Genomic DNA, 11,864 nt, shown 5'->3' with positions numbered 1-11,864 from the left:
CTTAGGAACAGGACATCCTTTTTCTGCGCAAGGGGCTGGACCAGATCAGGGCTGCCCAGCTGACTGCCTGCAGGCCGCGTGTAGCCCACGGAGGGCCAGGATGTCGCCCACCGTCTCCATGGGGTCTGCAAACAGTTAATATGTAGGGCGTGGGCCTGGGCAGCCACCTCTCCCACTGCTGTGCAAGGGAGAACGGCCTGTGGCGGGGGGAGGAGGGGTCCACGTCCTGCAAATGCAGCCTGCGCGGCTGAGGATGGGGGTCTGCATGCTGCTGGAGCAGCCCGAGCAGCGCGGGGTCCTAGGGGCCCACCCCCACAGCGTGCAGCCTGCGCAGCACGTGCTGGTGTCGTCTGGGGCCCACGGCCTCACCAGATCTGAACAGCCCTGGACTAGCTTATCCCTGAGATCCTTTACTAACTCGATCATGGTCATTGTGGTTAATTAAATAGAAATTGTAGGCATATACTGCAGAGATGTGGAAGAGATCTCAAGGATAAGCTAGTCCAGGGCCGTTCGGATCTGGTGAGGCCGCGGACCCCAGATAACACCAGCACGTGTTGCACAGGCTGCGCCACGTGGCGGCCCACGGGCCGTATGTTGGACAAGCCTGGGTTACATGATCGCCTGTCTGGGGTCTTGTGAACCCAGCATGCATTCCTGCCTGTGGCAGGGGGTCAGGCTAGATGATCTGTTCAGGTCCCTACTATGAAACCTCAACTTCCCTTGCTGCAGCTTGAGCCCATTGCTCCTTGTTCAGTCATCTGCCACCGCTGAGAATGGTCTCGCTCTTTTGAACCCCCTTCAGGTAGCTAAAGACTGCTATTAAGCCTCCTTTCCATCTCTTCTTCTGTAAACTAAATAAGCCCAGATCCCCCAGTCTTTCCTCATAGTTATGTGCCCCGAACCGTTTTTGTTGCCCTCTGCTGGACTCTCTCCAATTTATCCACATTCTTTCTGTAGTGGGGGGCCCAAAACTGGACACAGTACTTCAGATGTGGCCTCACCAGTGCTGAATAGGGGAGAAGAATCACTTCCCTTGACCTGCTGGCTGTTGGAGCCTATTGGTACACTCCTACCAATGCAGCCCAGGATGCCATTAGCCTTCTTGGCAACAACGGCACATTGCTGGCTCATAATTAGCTCATTGTCCACTGTCACCCCCAGGTCCTTTTCTACAGAGCTGCTGCCCAGCCAGCCGGCCCCCAGCCTGCCCCGGTGCAAGGGATTGTTCCGTCCTAAGTGCAGGACTTTGCACTTGTCCTTGTTGAACCTCGTGAGGTTGCTTTTGGCCCAATCATTCAATTTGTCTATCCTCCAATATGGCCGCTTACCATGAAATGAATACTTGAACACAGGGAACCTCTCAGGGAGAGGTTTGTTCTCTGGTTTGCAGAGATCTTCCTCGTTCCATTGATTCAGATCAGGACTGGATGGAGCAAAGCAGGAAAAGCCAGCAAAAGACACCCCTTCCCCCTGGGTACCAGGTGGTGAAGAAAAGCACTTACCAGTGTCACCCGGTACCGCAGCACTTTGTGGTCATTCTCTAGCATCTTAATGATGTTTTTCTTGGGGGGTGTTGGAAGGAGGGAGAAGCAATTCTGAAGGGAGTCTTCCAGGAAGCCAAAGCCATTGTAGGGAGGAATAATCTGCACATGTGAGAGAGAAGAGGCAGCAGTGGTTATAAAGACACCCTTCAGGGAACAGCTCATGGGAAAAGTCCTGTTTGATGAGAATTACATCACCGGGTACCATCAACTAAGGGCTCTAATGTTCTCCCCACCATTAATGCCCCAGGGTTTTAGGTACAGGAATCTCAAGCTACTGTCTCCATTACACAGCCAAACTGGCTCTGTGCTAATTACTCAGAAAAGGGGCTCAGTAAAAATGGCCCTCTGGGGTCCCAGCTGCATTGCCTCTCCATCTCCAGATTGAATAGCACCAGCTATAAGGTTGGTTTTTCACAACTGCCAGCACTGCAAACTCTCCTAGGGTAACCAGCTGGGTGCTTTTCTTCTAAGCACCACTGCCCACAGTTCTGCAGGTCAGGCTGTGCCCTCAGCCATATCTGGGCAATCCTATTGTGTCAGCAGCAGGAGCCCACAGGTATGGAGCTGTCTGAATGATTTGGGGGACAATAGCTAGAGGGACAGAATCCAACTCCCTCCCTCCCAGCTACACCTTACAGCTGCAGCTGGCAAGATCAGACGTAGCAAAACTGGCTCTGCTGCTAAAATCAGCCAATACAATTCCTATCTACTGTGATCTAGTGAGCTGAAGAGAGGCGTTGCTATTCAAGATAATGTTATCAGAAGTGCCGAAGCGAGCTGGGAATGCACAAGTCCTTTCAGAATTGAATTGGAGCCAAGTTCCTAGGTCAGATAGCAGACATAGACATTTAACTCACATTAATTTCAATGATTAATACTGGAAAAACCAATAATAGTCTTATGACTAAGATGAAAATGTGTGCTATAGCTTAAACTAAGTCACAAAAAGCAGCAAGGAGGAGAAAGGGGACTTCACCCACCTTCTGTACTAACATTTTTTCAGTAACTCAAGCAAGATGGAACAGGTCACAGTTAGGCACCTTAAAGATCAAACAGGATTATAGCCATAGTATTTTCCAGAGTGCTAGCAGGTGCCTTTTGCTTGACAGCAGCTGTGTTCACATGAGATGCTTTACTGCACGGTAGACTAATCTACTGCACAGTAAAGCATCACCATATACACATGGAGGTGCTTCCGGTGCAGTAAATTAGTCTACTGTGCAGTAAACTTACTGCACAGCAAAGCCAAATAGCGTTAAATGCATGTGTAGATGTGTCCAGCTAGCATGTTGGTCAGCAGTGATATTAACTGTTGAAGAAGCCACTAGCTATATTTCACTTATGTATAGGATAGGGCTGTCAACAGATACATGTTTTCCCATCTGGCATCTTCTTAACTTCAACCTCTTTAACAACACACACATATTAGGAGAAGAAAATATTTCTAAGAAGCTTATTGTAACAGCACATTGCAAAGCACGAGGTCTTCAGCACGTTGTGACAAACGGATTACATCCCCTGGCCCCCTGTGATATCTCTCCTGTTACCTGCGGGACCTCCTCTGGTGGTTGCTGCTTTATATGCACTGGCTGGAAGTCCAGGCCAAATTTCTCTTGATAGAAGCGTTGTGTGAATTTGTCGCAGTCGTAGATGAAGAAGGTGCGTCCCAGGAGGGTGACGGACTTGCCAACTGCTAAATCTTTGGCAGTGAACCACTCTTGCACTTCCTGATCAGAGATCTCCAGCACACAGCTGGGGAAGGTTTCTGGGTAGGGTGGGGTGGAGGAAAAGTCAGGTTAATTAGCCAGAAGTTAGTCTTCATCCTTACACATGACTGGAGATGTGAGAAGAGTCTACACATGTTTGGCAGGTGTCAACACCTTCAAGGGGCTAGGGACAGAACGGTGATGATTAATTTATTTTGGAAAACAGAAGCAGGAAGTTAAAGGCTTTAAAACCAAGAGAGATTTCTGTTGGCAATGCTGGAAAGACATTTTACTTTCCAGAAACATTTCTGGGACAAATGATACAGACTACACACAGCCACACACACCTGTACCTGGGCACATATATGGCATCCAGCCACTCATGCAGACATCCACATTCAAATGCACTCACTCATGCACACAAGGACACTGGAAATGCCTGCTGACCGAAAGGGGTACACACAGACACAGACTCTTACTCTTCTTATCCACAAGGGTTTTGGGCAGGTGCTGGCGTTTCATCAGCACTGGGAAGGGATCCCTGCCATCATTCTTCTCATGGATTTCCCGAACCTCCACCGTGTCATCTGCCAAGTAGTAATGGATGATGAAAGACCGCTTCTCATCACACATGCTGTTGGCATTCTCCCATATGGCATAGAAACGAAGGACCTGGGGATATCAGAAAGCCAGGTGAGGGGCAGCACTCTCAGAGAAAAGCCACAAAAGCACCCTCTCCAAGGAAAGTCATTGCGATTTGGGGCTGTGCATGTAAGTGTTCACCACACACAGATCCCTGTGCAAAACACTTGGCGTATCCTGCACTCCTGGGGCACTGTTCTCAGTGAGTTGCGGGTACAATGGAAGCAGTGCTAAGAAGGGCATTTAGGGGCTGGAGAGGTATGGCTGGAACCAAACAAGCCTGGCTTTACCAAGGAGCAGCTCCTGGGAGAGGGTACTTATCTACAAACACTGAGGAGGCACAGAGATTGCTTAGGCTAATTCAGGGAGCATGAGGAAGAGGACAGAGAAAAGAGGACCCCCAGTCAGTCTTACCTCGGTCCTTGGGAAGACCGTTGAGAAAATCATCAAGGAGCACATCTGCAAGGGCCCAGCAGGAGAGGTAATGCTCAGGGGCAACCGACATGGGCTCATTGAGGGCAGGTCCTGCCTGACTAACCTGGTTTCTTTTTATGATCAGGTCACAAAGTCCCTGGATGACGGTGTCGGGGTGGATGTCGTCTTCCTGGACTTTAAGAAGGCCTTTGACACGGTTTTCCACCACATATTCTTAAACTTGGTGACTGCGGCATTGATGCCTACACAGTCAGATGGGTGGCAAATTGGCTAGATGGTAGCACCCAGAGTGGTGGTGGATGGGACTTTTTCAACCTGGAGGGATGTAGGCAGTGGGATCCCCCAGGGCTCGGTCCTGGGACCTGCACTGTTTAACATCTTTATCACTGATCTGGATGTGGGTGTGGAAAGCACGCTGTCCACATTCGTTGATGACACCAAGATGTGGGGCGAGGTGGGTACGTGGAAGGGGAGGGGCAGAATCCAGGTAGATCTAGACAAATTACAGAGGTGGGAGGATGAGAATAGGATAGAAATTGACACAGACAAGTGCAAGGTGCTGCGTCTAGGGAGAGGGAACCAACAACACACCTACAGGCTGGGGAACTCCCTCCTTGTCAACACAGTGGCAGAAAGGGATCTTGGAGTCTTTGTTGACTCCAGGATGAACATGAGCCGCCAATGCGAGGAAGCAGTCAGGAAGGCTAACTACACCTTGTTGTGCATCTGCAGATGCATCACAAGCAGGCCCAAGGAGGTGATCCTCCCCCTCTGGGCGGCACTGGTCAGGCCGCAGCGGGAGTACTGCGTCCAGTTCTGGGCGCCGCACGTCAGGAGGGATGTGGCCAGCATGGAGAGGGTCCAGGGAAGGGCCACCTGCATGGTGAAGGGGCAGCGGGACAGGCCCTACAAGGAGAGGCTACGGGACCTGAACCTATTCAGCCTCCACAAGAGAAGGCCTAAAGGGGATCTGGTAGCCATCTACAAACTCACCAGGGGAATTGGGGGTGGCTCTGTTCCCCCGGGCATCACCCAGGTTTATGAGGAATAACAGCCACAAATTTTAGAGAGAAGGTTCAGGCTGGACATCAGGAGACATTACTTTACAATTAGGGCTGCCAGCCTCTGCAATGGGCTCCCAAGGGAGGTGGTGCTCTCTCCTACCTTGGGGGTCTTCAAGAGGAGGCTGGGCAAATATTTGGCAGGGGTGATATGATCCCAGCACCCATTCCTGCCTGGGGCAGGAGGTCAGACCTGATGATCTGTTTAGGTCCCTTCCAACCCTAAGTACTATGATACAGTGATTAAAGGATCATCAAGGAAGGTACTTTGAGAAGTATTACTATGTGGAAAAGTCCTTCAAGGGCCTGCTGTGCTGGGCAGAGACTCTGGGACCTTGGGCAGTCTTTGGGTTTACGGGGCTTAACATGTTCCTAAAACGAAAGGGAAGTGCTAGAAGATCGAATAGGCAGGGTTTAGTGGATTGCGGGCTCCCAACAAAATCCTTCTAGATAGGGGGTATTGGTATTTGCCCAAAACACTCTGCTCTGTTCCTACTTGTCTGTCCTGCTGTGGAAGAAGGGAGTGGGCTCGGCTGAGTCACTGAGGCACGTGAATGGTTACCCCAACTTAACAAAATTTGAACAAAAGAAAAGGAGCATCTCTGGGATGGCTGAGAAAGAAATTCTAGAGGCAGCCAAATGTGGAGAGAAGATGGGAGAATTTGTTATCTTTTTGTCCTTGTCTTTATTAGCAAAGCCAGACCCCCGGAAAGGGGTGAGTTTAGACCCTGCGCAATGTGTGGACTGTCTACTGAACAGGCTGGGAAAAGGCATTTGCTCATAGGCATCCACAAACACGTGCTCAGGCAACACCTTGCCTGAAACATTTTGCCCTGTAGACAGGCAAAAACAGGTGGGTTTAGAAACCGCCCACCCCAGGGAAGGCACCTAGGACTCACTCACCTGCTTGTCATAGGTGAGAAACTGTTTGAGCTGGTCGAAGTCGGATGGCGTGACGTACTTGCGCAGAGGCATCTTGCGGAGCTCTGTGTAAGGGTCGAAAATCATCTTCTCCGGAGGGTTCAGTTCAATTCCTTGGCTCTCCAGGAACACCTAGGGGAAGTCATCTGGGCCATTAATGTGTTGTCACAAGGCTGCAAGCTCAGTGTTTCCACATCACCTGGCACAACAGGGCTGGGGCCTCCAAGTGCGACTGTAATAACAACAGAATTATTAATAAAAGACAAAGGTTTTACGTTCCCCCTTCAGTTCCAGTGATTGTGACTTAAATCTCACACCTATTTGTGTGCTAAGATGAGCCAGGACTCAGCTGAATTTAGAAACAGGCTTAGACCAAGGAATGAGACTTCTGCTAGAAACAAACCTACATGCGTAGTGGGGAAGGGTCCTAGAGGACTTAATCTGCAGCCCTTAGGATCCTCCTGTCCATTTTGCTCTCTTTGCCATTTACACACCTGTGTGAATGGGTCGCAGTCAACTATTCGGAAAGTCCTGCTGTACAGGGTGATGTTCATGCCCCGATTCAGGTCCTTCCAGTGATAATGGTCCCCGCAGTCATTCTTGGGAATTCGCTGGCGTTTGATGAACTTGCCTTGAGGGATGCCTGAGTTCTCCACGATGGGCTCCATGACAGACATGCTGTCATCTTCCAGGAAGTAATAAATAGCCACTTGGCGAATCCGGTAATGCTCTTCTGCGGATATAGGGACATCTTCCTGGAAATAAGCATCGAACTTCAGCACCTGCGACATGGGTAAAGATGGGAAAAGCACACAGGACAATTATTTGAATGATGCAATTAGCATATTGGTTGTCAAAGCAAGATGCAAATGGTAGCAAGATAAAGTGAAGCATGCCGTGAGAGACTGTGACTTATGCTACTGTTCACGGTCTAGTCTTGGACTAACTGCAGGAATATCAGCGAGTCTTTTACTGATTGCACTGCGTGTCCTTTTACTTGTTGCAAGGTCCTTGGTTGCATGGGTTATCCAGGGACGAATGCAACTCCCTGGAATGAATATAGGGCTCTCCAAGCACATTACAAACCCAAGGCCCACGCAGCTCAACACCCAACTCAGGAAACCATTTTTGAGCTGTCTGGCTTGAAGACAGCCCTGTATTCTCATGGAAGACACACTCTCCCTCACTCTCCTGCGCTTGCCTCCTCTCTGTGGCACTAATGCCAGAGCCAGATTGCACTTGGGGAAGCAAAAAAGGAGGGTTCGTGAGGGCATGAGGATATGGCTCATTTTTGGGCACATTTATCAAAGGTTCATCACCATCCCAGGGAAGGCTCCCTCTGCAATCCACTAGTAGGTGAATGCCCTAAATGAGGACGGGGAGTAGCCCGGGCCATGAACTTCTCTGCTCCTGCACACCATCCACCCAGTTGGTTAGGCCTCTGGTTTGGCATATGCCGATCCTCCTCCCTATCTTGTGTGCTGAGGAGATCAGAGAGGGATTATCATTGCTGGGGCACAATCCCTCCGCAGCCTGGAAGGGAATGGCTGCTGCTCTGCACTGTTTTTCTTGGGCAAGTGACTTACAGATACGCTGGCCCTCAGCGGATACGCTGATGAAGCCTAATGACAGGAGCAGAAAGCAGTGGGACAGGCGTTAGGGTACCATGGTATAAAGAGATGAGAACAACTCCACCCCTTGACTTCTCTGATACACAATCTGTTACAATTGCAGCATCAGTGAGAAAAGTGGGGGACAAGGTTTTCAGGGACACAGCCATAAAACAAAGCTTTCAGAGGTCATCCAAACTCTCCTTAAACTCCTGCTGGAATCGTCCTAGTGTAGCCCATGGGAAGGTCTCGTAACATTTATATAACTTAATCCTCTTCCCGGGCAAAGCAAGCCTCTCTCACTCCGGGCCTCAACTGTCTATGACTAAGGACTCTGGCACTGGAAAAATATGCTTTGCACTGTCTGTTCCCCCGACTTCCCCGTGTTTGGCTAACAGTGTCCTGGCCTCAGGCTCTCTGTACCTTTTTGTCAAAAGCCACGTGGGCTGGAACGAAGTCAGAAGGTGGAGCCTGCTTGGGTTTGCCATAGGTCAGTATGGGTCTCTTGCTGGCCAGCTCATCCAATTCTGCCTGCGACAGCTGGTTCACATAGAGTCGCTCCCCGCCTATCCCTACGGTGGGGCGTCGGGAATAGGCATAACCGTTCCTGTAGCCCAGAGTCTGGGAGCGATGGAAAGAAGTTTTCTGTGGAAAGAAATCCAACAAGTGACATCCAACATGCCTGAGACATGAAGCAACCCCTCTCTCTGACACACAGCGCAGGGCAAGATGGCACGGCAGTTCACTGGACCCCGTGGCGACAGTGATTTACAGTTCAACGTCTCATGCTACCACATAGCCAGAGGAAGTGACAGGGGGCTGGTCGTGTGGTGAAGTCCCTGGAATAGGCTCGATGCCTGGCTCTGCCACAGACATCCCAAACAGCCTTGGGCAAGTCACTTAGTACCAGATCCTATGCCACACTGCTTAGGTCCCCAAAAAGCTATGCGTGCAAAAAGTGAAGGAGGTCTCCCTCCTCCTCACTGCTTTGGGTGACTTAGTCAGAGGGCTATGAGGATGCTGCACTGCAAATGCAGCCAGATCCATGATTTCTCAAGGACTCGAACCCGGTGGAATCATCTAAAAGCAGAACTGGAAGGGACCTCTTGTCCAAACCCCCTGCCGGAGGCATGATCACCCCTATCCGAACCGTCATCCCATATAAATCCTTGTCTAACCTATTACTAAAGCTTTACAATCGGCCCTGTCACACAGCTATAAGGCACAGCACCCTAATCTGCTGTAAAGCAAGGGGACACAAGGCAGTCAGTGTCCCATCGCTGCAAGGGTTGTTTAAATATGCTCAAGAGATCCCAGGAAGAGGGTCAGGCCCTCTACTACGGAGGAAGGCAAAACCCCCTGCAGTCCATAGCAATCTGACCAGGAGGTAAAATACCTTTCTGACCCCAAATGTGGTGGTCAGTCTGTCTCTGAGCAGAGGGGCAAGACCCTCTAGCTAGGAAGCTCAGGGTTTTAGTCTGGGTTTTAACCAGCATGAGCACTGGCACCCCCCAGTCAACATCTTCAGCCTTAGCTGCATCCAGCGCAATGCAATACTTCCAGATTTCTCAGCCCCCTTTATGTTACTTAACTCTTAGGGAACAAAACCCACAGTGTTTTCCTCCCTCCTCCTTGCTTCAGCAGATACCCAAAGGCGGCATTAGGGATCTTCAAGTGAAACTCAGCTGTTCCACCAGCCGTCTCCCGAGTATGCCCAAGGGAGACAGACCCGTTCACGCAGTGCATGTGCAAGCATGGTTAAAGGCCGTGCAAGTAAAAAGTTTGGCGAGAAAGGCAAAGACTCCCAGTAGAGCTTTATTTGTGGTGTCCATAAATCTCTCTGCCTCCGTGCACATGGCACGCATCGGCCTGCCCCCAGTGCTGCAGCAGTGACTCGTTATTCTTTGCTGCCCTTATCCACTTTGGGGTGCAGCTTCCTTAGGGCAGCTCGCCTTTCGGGGACATTAGCTCTGCCAAGCTGCATAGTTCTGAGCCGCTGTTCCTATTCAATACGCTTACCGATGGTGCAGGGAGGTGACAAGGACACATAGCAAGTCAGTGGCAGGGCTGTGGATGTCACCCAGACTCTCACCCCAGTCCTGAGCAATGGGGGTGCTGTCTGGGTGGTCCTGCTCTGTTTGGGCTAGCTGAAGAAACAATGGGAGGAGATGGGAGTCCGCCCACTGTGACATCCCACCCTCCACAACTGCAGGCACTGAAGACGATGCGATGTGGCCAACTGATCCAACTGGATCCTCCTTCAGAGAAAGGAAAAGCAAAGCCAGGCCCTTTGGGATACCTTAAGACTTCCCTTAGGGTCCTATGACTGTCATCGCATAGCACACGGTGGCCTCTACGTATTTGGAGGAAAATTCAAAAGGCCCCTAACGCTTGGTCTAAAGGAGAATCTCAGTACAGAGCCTTTGACACACACCGTCCTCTTTCCCGGAGCGGCAGTGGACACTTTCCCCAAATGCACTGAGAGAACGTGCCTTTCCGGCCCCAAATTAGCAACCAGTCCAGTCTCATTCACACGAACAAGCCTCCCTGCCGATCAGGCCCATAATTCAATTTATAACCTCACTCGCATGTCTCATTACCCATTTTCGCTTAAAAAATAACTCTGCCAGCAGTGCCAGAGCAGCAGCAAAGCCTGTTCAGGTGAAAGCAAGAGGTTTGGCAGACAAGATGCTAACAGAGTCCTGCATAAATATGACACTGGCCACAAGACAGGCAGTTTCCTGCTAAGAAACCAGCATCAAAGCCAAAATGAGGAGCTTGTGAAGATATTCCAAGCAAAGTGGAGACACAGTTTTAACCCACCTGGCACTGATCCTCCAGTAAGGCTCAGTCGGGGTCCCAGGTGGGTCTGATCCTTTGGCCGTAGGCACAAATGACTAGATTTAAGACACCCAGGTCCCTCGTGGGGTTTTGACAATGCCATAAGACCCTCATCTGCACCTGTAGAAGCCTAACCACGCTTCACGTGCCAAGCGATGGCTGTAAATTTACAAATTTTGGGTCCTCGGGGTCCTGGTCTGGCAGACGCCAGGCTGCAATGGGAGCGATGGGCTGGATCCAGGCTCCTGCTGGAGGAATCCAGCCCTGTGGGGGAAGCCCAGGATTCGCCCCCCAGGAAGGGGGTTTTGGCACGGACATCGGGTGGGCACGGGGGCCTCGTCCTGCAAGAATCAGGCTCCCTTGAGGGAAGTCACTCCGACACCGGGCTCCTCTTGCTGGGGGAGTCGATTCCCATGAGCACAGCCAAGACCCCATTTCCAGGATTATGGGGAAGGGGGCTCCTGTCCTAAGTACTGGACCCCCCCAGAGCAGGGGTGTTTCACCTCCAGCCACAGACCAAATCCAGCCTGCACAGCCACAGCCCCCGGCCGGCGGCGCTCCCCACGGGCTGGGACATTGAGCGGTGGTCGGGGAGCGATGGCAGCGAATACCTCCACCCTGCCCCACGGCCAAATCCCCATGGCCCGCTGCAGCCCACAGCCAGATCAGGGCCCTCCCCACCCTGCACGGGGCCAGGCTAAGCCCCCTTCCCCTGCACATCTGGATGGGCCCAACCCCACCGCCCCAGCCGTGTGGGACACACCTGAGGGCCCTGTCCCGCGACCCTGAAGCCAGGAGGGCCCCATCCTGTGTCTCCAAGGGCCTGGCGGGTACCAGCACGGCTCAGGGGCTTCGCTCCCCCGGGAGCACCCGAGGTGCCGCCAGGGCCTGTGGGTCCCTGGGCTGAAGGTGCCTGCCCCCCACCCCTGCCCGGGGCTGGGCTGCCAGGAGACACTGGATCCCAGCGTGGTGCTGGGGTCACCAGTGCAGGGGACGGTTTCCCATGAGGTGCAGCAGAGGGAGGGGCCCGTGGGGTGCAGGGGGCTGTGGGCTGCAAGTGGGAGGATGGGCCCTGTGGGTACAGGGTGGGCCATGGGATGC

General features: G+C 51.8%; 1 protein-coding gene across 1 annotated transcript in view; it reads right to left on the bottom strand.

The window, feature by feature from the left end:
• Positions 1–8,690, bottom strand: part of EFHC1 (EF-hand domain containing 1) — a gene marked incomplete at its 5' end in the record, with an annotated part of 16,117 nt that extends 7,427 nt beyond the window's left edge. The window contains 6 exons of the mRNA XM_019538104.1: positions 1,506–1,646; positions 3,095–3,312; positions 3,733–3,925; positions 6,295–6,444; positions 6,807–7,094; positions 8,346–8,690. Of these exons, the coding sequence (XP_019393649.1) occupies positions 1,506–1,646; positions 3,095–3,312; positions 3,733–3,925; positions 6,295–6,444; positions 6,807–7,094; positions 8,346–8,690 (1,335 nt within the window). The remainder of the gene's footprint in view (positions 1–1,505; positions 1,647–3,094; positions 3,313–3,732; positions 3,926–6,294; positions 6,445–6,806; positions 7,095–8,345) is intronic.
• Between the last annotated feature and the right edge of the window lie 3,174 nt (positions 8,691–11,864).

The sequence above is a fragment of the Crocodylus porosus genome, unplaced genomic scaffold (genome assembly GCF_001723895.1).
Source record: "Crocodylus porosus isolate Cpor-Errol unplaced genomic scaffold, CroPor_comp1, whole genome shotgun sequence".
Lineage (NCBI taxonomy): Eukaryota > Metazoa > Chordata > Crocodylia > Crocodylidae > Crocodylus > Crocodylus porosus.
Note: the sequence above shows the minus strand (reverse complement) of the source record. Positions and strands in the feature narration are given on the sequence as shown.